This window comes from Magallana gigas, chromosome 5, assembly GCF_963853765.1.
Source record: "Magallana gigas chromosome 5, xbMagGiga1.1, whole genome shotgun sequence".
Classification (NCBI taxonomy): Eukaryota; Metazoa; Mollusca; class Bivalvia; order Ostreida; family Ostreidae; genus Magallana; species Magallana gigas.
Genome location: NC_088857.1, coordinates 48,143,511 through 48,159,890, shown reverse-complemented (window position 1 = coordinate 48,159,890; position 16,380 = coordinate 48,143,511). Strand labels below are relative to the sequence as shown.

The 16,380-nt window shown below is 31.5% G+C and overlaps 1 protein-coding gene across 3 annotated transcripts in view; it reads left to right on the top strand.

Annotated features, from left to right (window-relative positions):
* LOC136275866 (protein usf-like) overlaps window positions 1–3,506 on the top strand; it is a 28,583-nt gene extending 25,077 nt beyond the window's left edge. For all 3 annotated transcript variants that reach the window (XM_066085984.1, XM_066085982.1, XM_066085983.1), the window contains exons 2-3: window positions 1,480–1,815; window positions 2,304–3,506. In XM_066085984.1, coding sequence (XP_065942056.1) covers window positions 1,492–1,815; window positions 2,304–2,675 — 696 coding nt within the window. In that variant the 5' untranslated portion in view covers window positions 1,480–1,491 and the 3' untranslated portion in view covers window positions 2,676–3,506. The remainder of the gene's footprint in view (window positions 1–1,479; window positions 1,816–2,303) is intronic.
* Window positions 3,507–16,380: the final 12,874 nt, after the last annotated feature.

The following is a 16,380-nucleotide window of genomic DNA, read 5'->3' as shown; positions in this document are numbered from 1 at the left end:
GCTCTATTTATGTCTAAAATATCAAAAATGCTATAACTTTAAAATGAGTTTAAATTATTCAAACCGTACCATTTGCACAATTTATATTTTAGCATTCAAACCGTAATAATTTAATTATCCAAACCGTACTACTTCTTTAGCAGGTGCATGAAGTTATTGCTATTTTTATACATATTAATGTTTTAAAAAGACATTGGTTTGATTTTATTTGGTTAATGTAATGTTTAAATTAATTTTAGCTCCTTCAGGTTTTTAGTATGTGTTATATTATCTACTTAATCTAGAAATAGTTCTTGGTTTTAGCGTTAAAATGACACGTTAACGATTGATATTCCTGCAAATAATTCGTTTTCATTAACGATGAACAAAAATAACGCACACTTTTTTCAACTGCAAAACCTTCAGAAAAATACTAATGACTATTACGATATTTTTATTAATATTTACCTCGTTGTCTATAGAAAAAAGGATATATTATTAACACTCATTGTTTTTGCAATGGATACGCCATTTTCACGTTATCCAAACATGTCACTACCGGTGCGGATACCCGACAGTGGAAAAAACTCAACAATTTGAATTTTAATTCCCAAAATTCAAGTTTGTCTGCTTTGGTACTTTTCAAAAATAACGAAAAAATTAAATGATAACCGTTTTTAAGTGACCAATACATGTATACATGTCATACATTTTTCCTTAATTTTCATCTTACATTAACTTTCAATTTACATTAATTACAGAAATATGTGGATGAATAAAATTTTAATGTCAGAATGCATAATGTTAAAATTCAACTTATCGATTTCTCTTTCAATAAAAAGATGTGTTATAATATATTGTTGTAATTCTTCTTTTCTAATTTAATCGAATTCTTTAAAAGGTCTGTATACATACCGTAGTGTTAGCTGCAGGTCTGTAGCTCCCGGTCTGAAAAAATTCACAGGTTGTCCATCTGATTTTTTTTCAGACCGGGAGCTACAGACCTGCAGCTAACATAGTGTATACTGGTACACTGTACATATTAGATATGAAACAACACAATTCAAAGAAGGAGATGTATAGTTATACGAAATAAAGAAAATATAATCATAACAAAACCTCGGATATGTTCAGTGTTGGCAATCAAAGAAATGTATGTTGCCTTCATGTATATATTTTTATACGCAATGACATTTATACCCAAAATTTCAGTGAATACAGCTTTATATACAGCCGAAAATACCGTTCCCCATCATATTTGTTACTTCACATTATAATAAGGTGAATAACAACAATTTGTTTAAATAAATCAATTTATAACAACTGGAGGGCGATATTTTCCAACGTGGTGCTATATATATATATATATTCATTTATTTTGATATTCATTCATATATATATATATATATATATATATATATATATATATATATATATATATATATATATATATATTCATTTATTTTGAATAAAATAATTGAAGTTTCATTTTTTTTTCAGGAATTTACAACCATGAGTGGTAAAAAAGTAACAATAAAATCAGAAAATCCCAAAGGGGATTTGCCATGCATTGTCTTTAATGAGTTACTGGCCGAGAGTGACAAGGGACTGGTGGTTATCCAAGAATGGTGGGGAATGAACAAGCAAATCAAAGAAGAGGCACACAATATCAGCAAAATGGGAAAATTTGTTTCGATCGTTCCCGACCTGTACAGAGGAAAGATAGCAACGGACAACGAAGAGGCTGGTCATCTGATGAGCAACCTCGACTGGCAAGGGGCAGTCAAAGACATTCGGGCCTCTATCCTCCACCTAAAGTCCATGGGCTGTAAAAAGGTAGGGAGTTAGGGACTTTAGCTCAAGTTTTACATTTTATGTATGCATTAATTTGACAGTTCATGTAAGGAGATAACTGTAATGATTACAAATGAAACTAAAATGCAAAAAAGGACAATTTCATGATAACTGAAGTTTTAAGGTGGGAAACCTCAAGTTTTGATTGTGTTTGGTATTTGAATTTTAACAGCCCCATAGAGATTAGCCACTTCTATTCTGAAAGTTTAGTAATAGTAGCTTTTGAATGGAGCTAAGAACCTAAAATATATACTGGCTCTAGACAAATTCTTGCTAAAAACCCTTTCTTGTCATTGCAATAAAACAAAGATGGTGAGTGAGAGCGAGAGCAATGTTATGAAACATCTCAATTTAACATTCAAACTTATTTGGTAGTGAGAGTAGATACTTGCTTCAGCTAAAATTGGTCCTAGGCAAGTATTTGTGTTTGTTTGCTACAATTATTCCTCTATATTATTTTTTTTCTGTAGGTGGGCGTGACCGGGTTCTGTATGGGCGGAGCCCTCTCCTTGGCAGCGGGGGCCTTATTACAGGGTGTTGTAGATGCCATTGCCCCGTTCTATGGAATTCCAGATGAGAAACTGTGTGATGTTTCCACTATCAAGTGTCCAGTACAGTGTCACTTCGCAGCCCTGGATCATTTGGTGGGGTTCTCATCTCTGAAAGACGCGGAAAAGCTGGAAGAGAAGTTGAAGGCGGGAAATGTGGATTACGAGATGAATATTTATGATGGGGCAGCCCATGCCTTCACTAACGCCACCGGACCTAACTATAACAAAGACTCTTGTCATCTGGCCTTGCAACGATTATGCACATTCATGAACAAATCCTTGGTAGAATAGGTTTTAGACTGTTGCTTTAATAGATGAACTTTTTTATGTGTGCTGTAGATAATATGATATACACTCTGTTGATTTACTGTACTTTTGTTTTGCATTTTGCAAATATTTTTATTTTTTAAAGACTCCAGAAATGTGTAATGTCATTGCAGTGTTGAATATTAAAATAAATGCACATCACAATATCATGTGGCTCATCTTAAATGATTTAATTCCACTCTCCAGCAATTTGTCATTTCTTTCACCACCTAGATTTTTGTTTGAGACATTGCTATATTTAACTTTAGTCGTCAGTTTCTGTTTTTTAACTACAGCAGTTTACTCTTATTGTCTAAAGCAACTCCAATTCAGTCATAACTACATTTAGTTCAAATTTTTTGGTCAAAATAAATGTAACAAGAGCAATCAATATTTTATGCCAGTCTGTTTATGTGGCTGTGCCAAAATCAAAACTTTGCACTAATGAAATTTAAGATCAGCAACATTTATATAATTATGGCTTGAGATTAGCTTTACCATATATATATATATATATATATATATATATATATATATATATATATATATATATATATATATATATATATATATATATATATCGTTTACATTGAATGTGTTTCCCTGTAGCTTACACTGCCTTGTGAGACAACCAATATCTGCCATTACTAACAACACACCTAGTGCCATTTCACTGTTTTTTAAATAGGTACAGTATTACTGTTTTTCTTCTGGAACATTGAGAGTTTCTAAACCTTTCCTGGGTTACTCTCTTATGGTTTGAAAAATATGTTCCTACTTTGCTTTCTTTATAGTAAATAAATTACTATGAACATATCTTTTAACTCTTGTATTTTATACCTGTAATCTGGTGGATTGCACTATCAAGATTATATACATCTTATAATCAAAGTACTGAAGTTGATTTTATTTTGATACAATTGATTAAATTAACAGTATATAATTTTGCATAGCAAGTAGTTTCTTAGTTGTATTTGAATAATTATAGAAGAATTCCGAGCTATTGAAGGAAACCCCCATATGAACCCTGTTCTGCAATATTCAAAGATAGAAGTAAAGTCATCAAACTTAACGATGCATTATGTTTCAGTAACCGAAATATTTCTGAAAAATTGTATTCAAGCAATATTTTGAAAATCAAATAATAAAGTCTAGAATACGCCAGTACTGATTCTACCTTAAGTTGGATAGTCTGCCCTTTATTCCAAACGCTAGCACTGTAGAAATGGCGCTTTGGTAATCAATGACAATGAACCAGTCTTACTAAACTCTGGCGTAGGATTACATACGAATACAAAAATATCTATTTAAATTGTTAGTACCATTTTAAATCTGACAATTGTTAAGGGATTCATAATTAAGTTGCCTTGAAAAACAATGTATCTGAATACATTACATCGAATTTTTGCCAGAGTAACTGCATAGAAGAGGTGATAAAAATCAATTCTCAAAAAGAAGTAATTTCCAAGTTACTTTTTGTCATTTTACAGTGGGTTGTTTGCAAAATTGTTTCGAAAAAATATTACAGCAATATTTTGTTTTACAAATGTCTAAATTTGCCAAACCAGTTTAAGAGAAATTTCTAACGTCAAGATTTTGTGATACACGAGTAAAACTGTAAAACTTTCTCCAAGTAGATTAGTTTCGGGATATCAGAATCGTCTGTACCCGTTAAATAAACACAACTTGTCCAGACACCTTTTCTATATAAATTTCATCTTCCGGGTTTGTGGCCACAAGTCTGGGTGCTCGATCAATTCGATCATCCCTATAAATGTATATTGGGGGACTGGGAAGGTTTACATTAATCACTTGAAACAACGACACATTCCGAAAGAAAGGTGCAGTCAGTTTACTGTTAAATCCATTTTATGGGTACACACACTTTTCACCGGGGTTTTCATGACATTTTTCTTCTGGTTCTGGGCAATCAAATATTGATATCAGATACACTTAACAGCAAGACTGAACATGTTTCTATTTGTTGCTTTTAAAGTGCAGTTTATGTGCATCTTTTATGCAGTTGTTAGATAAGAATAATCTAAATTCATGACTTGATAAAAATGAGTCAACGCTGCGATTTAAAATGGCAGATACCTAGATTTTATAATTTTTTTCCTAAAAAAATTAAAGTAGGGAAAACGCATAACAATTAATAATTCAGTCCAGGAAAGTTATTTTTGCATATTTAATTTAATTAAGGCGTGCTTAGTCTGAAAAATATAAATATACTTGCTATGACAAAAATGGCGCTAACTAGGTCAAAATGGCGGTCAAAATGGTCGACAGGCAAATTCTATTATTCTGTTAAGTTTTAAAAAATAAGGTAACAAACGATTATTAATTGGTTCAGCATAGCATTTTATCATAACTAAGGTGTGCTGAGTCCAACAAAATATGTTGATCGCGATAAATAGTTGAAAATGGTGGACAGCCTAATATCATTATTTTTCGTCTAACAGTCTCTTTAATGGAAAAAAATAACAATACAAAATCACAAATTGGTCTAGCAGACATATTTATCATAATTAGGTTGTGCCAAGTTTGATGAAATGTGTTGGTCTTCATGAAAATGACGTTAATTTTGTCAAAATGGCAATTCTACGGAAGCCCTGGGAGGACATTGACTTACTTCTTAATTGTTATGAGCCCAGGAAGGACATTTTGACTTACTTCTTTATCAGTATTAATTTTTATTTATTTGTTACTTTTTAGGTACAATTTTTAAATTTAAACATATTTTATTGAATAAATTCAATATATACCCTCTTCTTGTATAATAGGTCATGTATTATAAATTTTTAGAATTATATAGGACGCTATACTTATATAACTGTAATCATGTATTTAAATAATAACATATTACGTATATTATTTGTGAATTATAGAGCTATAATAATATATAAGGATATACATTATAATACAGTAATGCAGTAGACGAATTATGTAGTTAGAATTAAGCTGCATTTACCAATAACAGTCCGGCTGTTATTGTCAAATTTTATCTTTATTGTATACATCATGAAAAATTTGTTCCAAGAGTTTTACAGGATGATAGGGGAACAAAAAATAAAAGTGTTAATTGCTTGCAACCTCTTTTTTAATTCCATTCATTTCATTCATTCATTTTATTTATTCTCATATTGTATAAAACAACATAGAGAAAATATACATTCGTCAATACATACAATATTAAACAAAAAGCAAGAGTGTATACTGTACACATCAACCTGGAGAGTTGACTCTCTTATTAATAATATTGATAAATTTACATAAGTTATTAATATCAGCTAATTTATTACATGAAAATAATTCAAAAAATTTGAAAGCATTTGGTCGTCTAAAATACATTGATGGTAAATAAGCTTTTCTATATTCTTTCAATTCTGGACATATCATGATATAGTGATATTCGTCGCCAATGTTATTTTTACATAAATTACAAAATCGTTGATTTCTAGGTACATTGTTCCATCTGCCTGTCTCAATTGGCAGTTTATGGTTGCTTGTTCTAAATCTAACTAATGTAGTAATGTTATTCATATAAGCACCAGAGTTTATGTAATTTCTAGGTACAAAAGTGTTATTGGTAAACAAGTTATAGATCAATCCTTTACTAGATGCGTTACAATCAGAGACCCATTTTTGTTGAAATTGGTCAATCAAAGTTTGCTTAGCAACATTTAAAATCCATTTTTCATTTTCTACATTATGCGTCAACCAGACATAGCTTAGACCACATTCATGTAAAATATTCTGTATACATTCAACCCATTTGAAATTATAATTGTTGATTTGTGTTAGGCTATGTAAAAAATTATACAATATATATGACAATTTTGATTCTTTACCTTTCAACAATCTTATCCAAAAATTCAACATTCTAATTTTTACTTTCACACACAATGGATATCTAGCAAGTTCACCGTAGATCATAAAATTTGGTGTGGACGTCTTAAGACTAAGTACAAGTTTACAAAATTTAAGATGCAATTTTTCAATGATACATAAATTTTCAAAACCCCACAATTCAGAACCATACAGTAAAATTGGAACAACCATTTTGTCAAACATATCAAGTTTACAATCAATCGAAAGATTTAATTCTCTTGACTTTTTAATTATTGCGTACATAGCTCTGGTAGCCCTCGTCACTACATATTTCCTAGTACTGTAGAAAGAGCCTGTTCTTGAAAATATAACTCCTAAATATTTAAATTCCTTGACGATTTCTATTTCGTTACCATTGTATAGAAATGATACATTTGAGGTTTGTCTACCTTTACCAAAAATAATAATTTTAGTTTTCTCAACATTCACTTGTAATTTCCATTTTTCACAGTACATTTGAAAACAATGAAGCTGATATTGTAGATCATCTTCGGTTTCGGACATCAGCACAGTGTCGTCTGCATACAACATAATCATAATTCTTAGATAACAATTTAAATTTTGTTCAATTTCTTCAGACAGGCTTTTTAGTCCTATGACATTTTCATGTGATAAAAAATCTTCAAGATCATTAAGATATAATGCAAAAAGAAACGGAGATAAGTTTTCTCCCTGACGTACACCATTTTGACAAGGGAAATATTCGGAAAAATCATTATTATAAAATATTCTTGATCTACAGCCATTATACATATTGACAACAACCCTTAAACATTTCCCTTTAATTTGATATTCAATGAGTTTTTTCCATAATCCTATTCTCCACACTTTATCGAATGCAGCTTTAAAATCAATAAAAGCACAGAAGAGTTTCTTTTTCTTAAGTGAAAAAAGTTCAATCAGGGAGTAAAGAACAAACATATTGTCAATTGTAAAATAATTTTCTCTAAAACCACTCTGATTTTCCCTGATAAGATTAACATTATCAGCAAAAGTAGTTAACCTTCTACACAATACAGAAGTAAAAACCATTCCTAGACAGCTCAAAAGAGTAATCGGACGGTAATTTTGTGGGTCAGCATAACTACCCTTTTTCTTATATACTAGTATTGGTTTTATGTTCCCGACCAACCAGGCTTCCGGAATAATACCAGTATCAAACACTAAATTAAAAAGTTTAACATATAATGGTATCATGATATTAATGGATGACTTAATATATTCATTAACAACAGTATCTGGTCCCGGCGATTTGTTATTTTTAATAGTTTTAACAACCTCAAGAATTTCGGCCGCGGTAACTGGGTCATTGAGCAAAGAGTTACAAAATGTATCTTCGCATCTATCATTGAAGGAAGAATAGTCTAATTCAATATCCAATTCAAATGATTCTATGGCTGCATGGTGTTAAACGTTTTATGTATGGAAAAAGTACGTTCGACCAAAGAATAGAGGCGTGGTGTGGAGTTCTTAAGAAGCTTGGGATTCAATGGTGGATTAATTTATTTGAAGATATCGTGGATACTGAGATGTTCGACTTAGACAATTCAGTTGTGAAAGAGTGTTTGCAATTTTCTTCATGGACGTCTTGCAAACTGATTTGGAGAGAATAGCGAATCACAGGAATTATCATGGTTAAGACATCATCTACACATTCTAAAGTTTGACCTCAAAAGTACATCTCAAATGATAAAAAAAGAGAATAATCTAAAAAAAAAAATGAAATGAAGAAATTAAAATATCAGGAAATTATATTAAAAATAATTGTACTACACTTTGATGACGAATAGCAAAAGCTGTATTCAATTCGGAGCAAACAAATCAAATGAAATTGAGCTGTTTCATGCCAAAAATTATACATCTTGTCATAGCTCTCATAATGGCGTAAATTTGAATTAACCAAGCGATATATCTTGATTTATTCATTGTTCTGTGATATTTATGAAAAAAATGTTATCAGATTCCTCTTTCTGAAAATGATAAAGAACTAATACAGTAATTTTCAAAATAAATTAAATGGATATTACATATATATCAAAGTTATTTAAAGTCAATCAGGACTCAAGCTATATACTTTTTGTTTCTTGCTTGTACTTATTACTTACTTGTTGTTTTTTAATACTTACTAGTTATTTATTAATTCTTAATACTTACTACCTATTACTTAATACTTGCTTGTTAATTGTTAACTTTTATTTCTTAATTGTTAAATTTTATTTCTTAATTGTTATTACTTATTATTTACTGGTTATTTATTAATTCTTAATACTTATTTGTTTTACTGGTTATTTTCTAGTTATTTCTAATTTCATTTTAATTTTTCATCTCTACGACAATCAGCTCCAATATCATGATTAGAAATCCAAATATCTAATTAAGACTTGCTTTGCCAGTTTACTATTAACTGATATAAGCATGTGTTTCAACTTGAACCTAAATACTCCTGGTATAGAAGGTCTTTATACCTAAACGTGTGATGACAGTCCAGGTTAATGAGTATTTCAATTTAATTGAATGGCTGTCTGAAAAGTTATAGATATTGGCATATGTATTTTGTATCTTAGAATAAGAATGTTTAAGTAATAATGCATGTATTATTGTGGTTTTTTATGTTTAGAATTTTCAAATACATCTCATTTGGATAACAAAAAAAAAGCATCTTTCCCGTACGAGCCAACTAGTAAATGTATGCATAGTAAAAGTATATATTTTTTGAAAGTACAGCCCATTACAGTTTTACCCAAAATTATGCTTGGAACAATTTTTTACTGGAGGTTGGCTTGGAGTCTAATATCTTTTTTAGTTAATTTACTATGCAAATTTGATATTTCAAATTTTTCAAAAGGGAGGGTAACTTATAATCTTAAACTGTCTTATGGATCTTCAACCTTCTAGATACATGCATGCAAAGTTTAAAAATAACGCTTAAAAAATATTCATGTATGATAACCCCTTTTCTTGGGTATAAAATGTTCTGGGTTTTTTTTTATCTTTTGACTTTCTAATATTTTTTATCCTTGTTTAAGAACTTTTCAAAATATTCAAATGAATAACTGTTAGTAAGTGTAAATTATTATTCAAGATTTTATAAAATAAATGCATATACAAGTAAATAGAATTATCATAATATATCATGAGCAGTTGGTTTTTTACATATCAGTTGATTTATAAGCTAGACAAGATCCTGAATGTAGAGCAGTTACTGCTTTTTTACCCTCAGAAAGTCAGCAAATTCAGATTTTTAACAATTTGAAAGAATAATATTAAGATGAATTTGTATTTAACAAAGTGTCCCAGAAAGAAGCCATCTATATATATAAACAAGTCAATACCAAAGACAATACTAGACTGAATATTTTTTTGCCCTCAAAATGAACAAAACTGAAGACCGGTGTAGTATAAATAATATTTCAGTTCTCATACAAAATGTTACTGTATTTATTCTAAAATAAAGGTAAAGTTTGTTGGCACATGACAGTGACAGAATTACGGATTGAATTATCAAAACCATATATGTCCCCCTATAAAATTACTTCGATCTCGGGTGCATTTATAAAAAAATATATTCTTTATATCAATAAAAAGCAATCTTCTTTGCTGGAACTAGTGTTGGTATCAGTGTCCATGTTGAGCGGTACACCACTGCCACGTGTTATTCATTGCTAGAAATTCAAATTTTTTTTTATCAAATAATAGTTACATGTTTGTCATAAAAAATAAGTCATAACAATTAAGAAATAAGTCAATATGTCCTTCCAGGGCTCATAACAATTAAGAAGTAAGTCAATGTCCTCCCAGGGCTTCCGTACAATTCAAATTGGTGTACTGTGGAATCATTAAATTTCGTGGGGGCCAATTTTCGTGGATGACTTAAATTTTACAGGTTCGTGGGGACGTAATTTCATGTATTCATATATATCTACAAAAGGGAATATGACTTTATTACCCTAATTCATCAATTCGTGAAGGATGTTATTTCGTGGATGAGAGGTACCCACGAATTCCACGAAAAATGAGCCACCACGAAATCTAATGATTTCACAGTATACTAGTAGCCAAATTTCATTAATCTCTATTTAGGCCTCTTGAATGGGAAAAATGTTTGAATATCATAATTTCAATACTAATGATGTAACTGACAATCAAATTTGAACACATTTATTAATAGAAAAACTCCACCAGCTTTTTATTTGGAAAAAAAAAAATTCTGTTTTCCCTTATTAAGCTACAGTATATAATAATGTTATTTATACAATCTTTTTTTTAATGATAAGATTGTGATCTGAAATTTGCAAATGTCTTTACCTGGGAAGTAGGCACGTTAACATTCACACATAAAGGTTCTGCAACCTGTGGGGCAAATGCAAGCTATCAAATCTAAAAAAAAAAGCTTTAGGTATAAGATCTTAAGGTCATTAGAACCAGCAACAAACAACCATCACTTAATTTTTAGCTCACCTGAGCTGAAAGCTCAAGTGAGCTTTTCTGATCACTTTTTGTCCGGCGTCCGTCTGTCCGTCCGTCTGTCTGTAAACTTTTTACATTTTCGAGTTAATCTCTAAAAATCTTCTTCTCAAAAACCATTTGGCCAGAAAAGCTGATACTTGTGTGGAAGCATCCTCAGATAGTGTAGATTCAAGTTTGTTCAAATCATGGTCCCCGGGGGTAAGGTGGGGCCTCAATGGGGGTCAAAGTTTTACATAGGAGTATACAGAGTTAATCTTTAAAAATCTTCTTCTCAAAAATCATTTGGCCAGAAAAGCTGATACTTGTGTGGAAGCATCCTCAGATGGTGAGATTTTGAGAAGAAGATTTTTTTAAAAATATCACCAAATTTTCAATAAATCCTAATTATTTCCCTTTACAATAGGGTGTGGCCCTTTATTTTACTCAGAACACGACTGGCCAGAAAAGCTGTAACTTGTGTGAAGTATCATCAGGTAGGGTAGATTCAAGTTTGGTCAAATTATGATCCCCGGGGGTAGGGTAGGGGCACAATGGGAACCGGCTAAATCTTTACAAAGGAATATATTGAGAAAAATCTTTTTCTTAAAAAAAAAACAACATTTTCTTAAAAAAGGTGCAACATTAGTGAAAGCAACCTTAGATAGTGCAGATTCAAATTTGTCAAAATCATATTTTTCAGGAGTAGGATGGAGCCACATGGGGTGGAGGGTCAAATTTTACAAAAGAAAACAGTTCAAATTCGCCATATTTTTGATTCTTTAAAATTGTTTAGACTGGGCTCTGGACAAATCTTGGACTGACACAAGTTTGATGTAGGTTTATATCCGAGTTGATTTTGATCTTCTTGAGAACTGTAATGCTCAATATGTGAAATGACTATACTGTGACAACAAGGGATTAATGATAAACAGAATATCCTGGGGAAAAAAATGAATTTTTGATATACAGGATCTGTTAGACTACATTGTCCATATTTTTTGGGGTATATTACTCCGTAAAGCTGATTTGATAATGTCTATTGTTGTTCAGGTGAGCAATGTGGCCCACGGGCCTCTTGTTTTAATCCCATCTCGGCTGGGCATGGTAATATTGGCATGCTTATATATGCCTATCTCCTTATCATTACCTTGGTGTGTGTTTGTTTCATAAGCAACGTAAGGCAAATCATAAGTTGGGATATATTCCAGGGCTTTGATTTTATGAAGAAAGCAAATTAAACCGTGTCAGTGCGCAATGTGTCTTGGTTATCCATATAACTAAAGAACTCTCGAACTCTTTGATTTTCTGGTCAGTTAATTCCCCTTTTCATACTTGTTTCTGTTCACTTATTATGTCGATTTTCTCGATATGCTGTAGAAATAAGAAGTTGTGTTACACCATATCAGTGAAAAAAAGAACCAAGTGCTAATTCAAAGTTCTATAAAAGGGGAACATTTTCTCTTCAACAACATTGACAGGGATGTTTATCGGCTTTAAAGAGGTTCATACATCCATCAGCAAACTTAGTTGTGAGGATATGTTGCAAATTAACACTGGAATGGTCTAGCATAAAAAAAGCCTCAACTTTTCCTCTGAATATGGACACGCATTGCTATACATGTACTTTCCTCAGCACATTTGGTCAAACACATGTTAACAATTTTGCAAGAGGTTCTTTTATCTTTAACGAAGACATAGACAGCTTGATTCTTTATACAATATATAAATTGTCCCTAGTAATGTTAAAAAGAGTAAAATTCTTTGGGTTGCCCAAAACATAATGTGCATACTTATTACTATATATAAAGCTGGACGATATGTTGATCTCGGCTCATTTTGAATCACGAGCTTTTCCAGTGTATATGATGATATATTAGTTAGATTTATTTGCTGGAAAGGTATTAAAGGAAGAGACAGAAATATACTAGAATAGTTCTTCCTGTCGTACACTGTTCCTAAGTACCTGATTGTATCTATGTTACTAGTATCATATAAGCATATGACATCGATGTCTTTAAAGCTTAAAAACACGTTTTATAGTGCAGAAATACTTCTCCTCTCGCAAACTTTGCTTTGTAAGCATTTGTTGTATTTCACGAACTTGCAGGTCGAAGAAATCGGTACATTAAGTATAATTTAAAAAACCCCAGAAAGGTTTAGGAACAAGACGGATATTGAAAAGCATGAACACAGAATGTTTAAATAAGATACCGGTATACGCCTTAATAAGACAAAACGGAAAAAATTAAACAATTTTTAGTAAAATATGGAACTGTTCTTTTTCTTCGTTAAAGTGTTCCACTCTAATTTTTCATGTGCATATTTGTATAATGTAATACTTACACGTTTCATCCCTGTTAACGGCTTGAAAATAGAATAATTATTGTGAATTCTGGCTGTCGGCCATTCTGAAACGCCATTTTGACGTTTTTTGTTAAAGTAAGCATATATCGTCAAACTCAGTATACACTAATTATGAATAAAAACTTTTTGTTGGACCGGACAAAAATTGTTCAAATGCTTTGTTTCTTGTTAAAAAACTAAAATAGAAAGTGATGAAATCTGGCAGTAGGCCATTTTAAATCGCCATTTTGACCTATTTTACGAAATTTCCGTCAAAGCTAGCATATTTCTTAAGACTCAGCATGTCTTAGTTATATTGATAAACTTTGCTGGACCAAATTAAACTTGTTGGTCTTATGCTTTTTTCCGTTTTAAGAAACTTAAAAGAAAAAAATATGAAAACTGGCTGTCCGCCATTTTGACATAAAAAGTATCGCTTTAGTGGAAACCAGTATGATTTCTCAGACCTAGCACGTCCTATCTATGATTTGAAAATTTATTTAACAAAATTATAATTGTTTGTTTCTCGCGTTTTCACCATTTAAGAAACTAAAGGGGAAAAATATAAAATCTGGATGTCCACCGTTATGAATCGCCATTTTTTTAATTTAGATAATTTACGACATTTCTTGAAAATGGCAGATTATTCCTGATTATTCACAGCTAAGTTATGATTAAAAACTTAGCTGGATTGAATATTCATTTTTTGTCTCACGCTTTATGTCCATTTCAGAAATATATGACGAATTAACACAACTTTGTTATCCGCCATTTTAAGTCGCCACTTTGACCTAATTAACCACATTTGTAGAAAGTCAGCATAATTTGTAAGACTCGGCACACATTGGATATGATGAAATACTATTTTGGATGAATTCATTAGTGTTTGTCAATATTTTTTTACCATTGAGGAGACTTTAAAAGAAAAATTTGAAGATTGGCTGTCCGCCATTTTGAATCGCCATTTTGATCTACTTAACGCCATTTTCATGAAGGCCAGCATATTTTTTCAGACTCAGCATACTTTAATTATGATAAAAAACCATGCTGGACCAAATAATAATTATTTGCCGTTAAAACGTATTTCTAGAGCTCTTTTCATAGAAATTAGGACTAGACTAATTCAACACATTTGGTCTCAATATTCAACGTGGAAAAATGACCCCTAGGTCAATTATCAACCCGGGTCAAAATTCTTCGTTACACCGGACATCACTTAAATTTCACAGCCATTTAGACGCAGTATTATCATGTTGTTAATATTGAATTTACCGGATGGCGTATAATACAAATTTACAACAGTTATCATGCTATAAATTTTGTATTTACTGGTTGCCATCCGGTAAATTAAAGTTTTACAACACGACAGTATCGTGGCGATTTGTTTTGTTTGCTGTCTGCTTGTATTTGCTGGGAACGAGAGTATACTTTCCAGGCGAGCTATTATACCCATGAACGATTTGTCAATACTCCTCTTTGCAAAACATAATAAAATCAAGATACAATACAGTCTCTTCCGGGATCCTTCTTCTACGATTAGAAAAATTAGAATTTCGACAGTCTCCAGTATATCCCTTGTGATTTGACTACTGATAACTTTTAAATATGCTTCCATAGACCCGACATGTAAAAATCCACATTTTATGTTTATATGAAAAATCTTCGCGTTCTTTTCTTCTTATTTGTTTATTACAAAACAATCGAACCTCAGTAAACGCAATCTGATAACATGAAATATCAATTCTTTGATCCACTCACGTATAATATATACTACACAAGGATCGACATCTCCTTGTATACATTAGCAGATCGAAGAATTTGACTTTAATCAGATTGTTAATTAACGCAAAATAAAAATAAAAAAATAATGAAAAGTTGTTATGGACGGTCTGAGCTTCTGTACACCGCTCCCCAAAGTCTGTTCCGCATTCCTCTCCCTACCTATCCAAACACACGGATCTGCGAATCTCTGGCGACAAGTGCTGGGTTTCCCCATGACTTGTTCCTTAAATTGAAAAAATCGAGTTATTTAACAGAAACTGAAACGACATGTGTAAAATGCTGGCTATCTGAAGTAAAAACAAGAAAAATTAATGATAGAATTGAATTTCTTTTGAATCATTATAACACTTTTCTTTAAATGTTGATAATGAAATTTGGTAAAAAGTGTGTCCCCGATGGAATTAGACACTCAACGACGCAATAATAATCTACACAATCGGGTTTTTTTTGGGGGGGGGGGTTGTTTTGGGGGGTGGTTTGGTTTTGTTTTGTTTTGCTTTGTTTTTTTTTTGTTTTTTGTTTTAATTTTTGGAGTTTTTTAAATAGACAACAAGACCCACAATTAATCCAAATTTGACGCCATGTACAGCTGCTGCAACAAAAAACCTTCTGCATCAATCTTACTGTTTAAAAGGGTCCTTTAAAGATAACAATCTAATTAAAATATCCGATTAGCTTAGCTGCAATAATGTAGCCCTCTCCGATTTTTTTTTATATCTGATGTTTACTCTCCCCCCAAAAAAAAATCGGGAAAGGGCTACATTATTGCAGCTAAGATAAGCTAAATGTCTTGGCTACCCTTCCCCCCCCCCTCCCGAAAAAAACATAAAAATTAAATGTTCTGTATATATGCGCACAGTGACTTCGTGCAGCGTGTTGAATTGGTCAGCTCTGGGAAACAAACATAAACAACTGTTGTATATTTTAATATCGATTATAGGACCGCTATATTCAGAGAGTAGAAGTTTTGAATAATGATTTACAACTCAGCATCATGCTACTCTTATAAATATACATGTACATTGCATTTCTCCATAGATGCCATGAAAGCACATCGCTCAAAATAATTTTGTACCATTCAGTTTCTCATTATTTTATGAAAATTAATTTACTTCAAATTCCCGGCATTGTAAATTCTGTTTGGTTGATAACACTGATCTGAGTGTTTATCTAGAGATTCACGAAGCCAGGGCCTTTCTTATTATTATATTTATTTATTTATTTAATC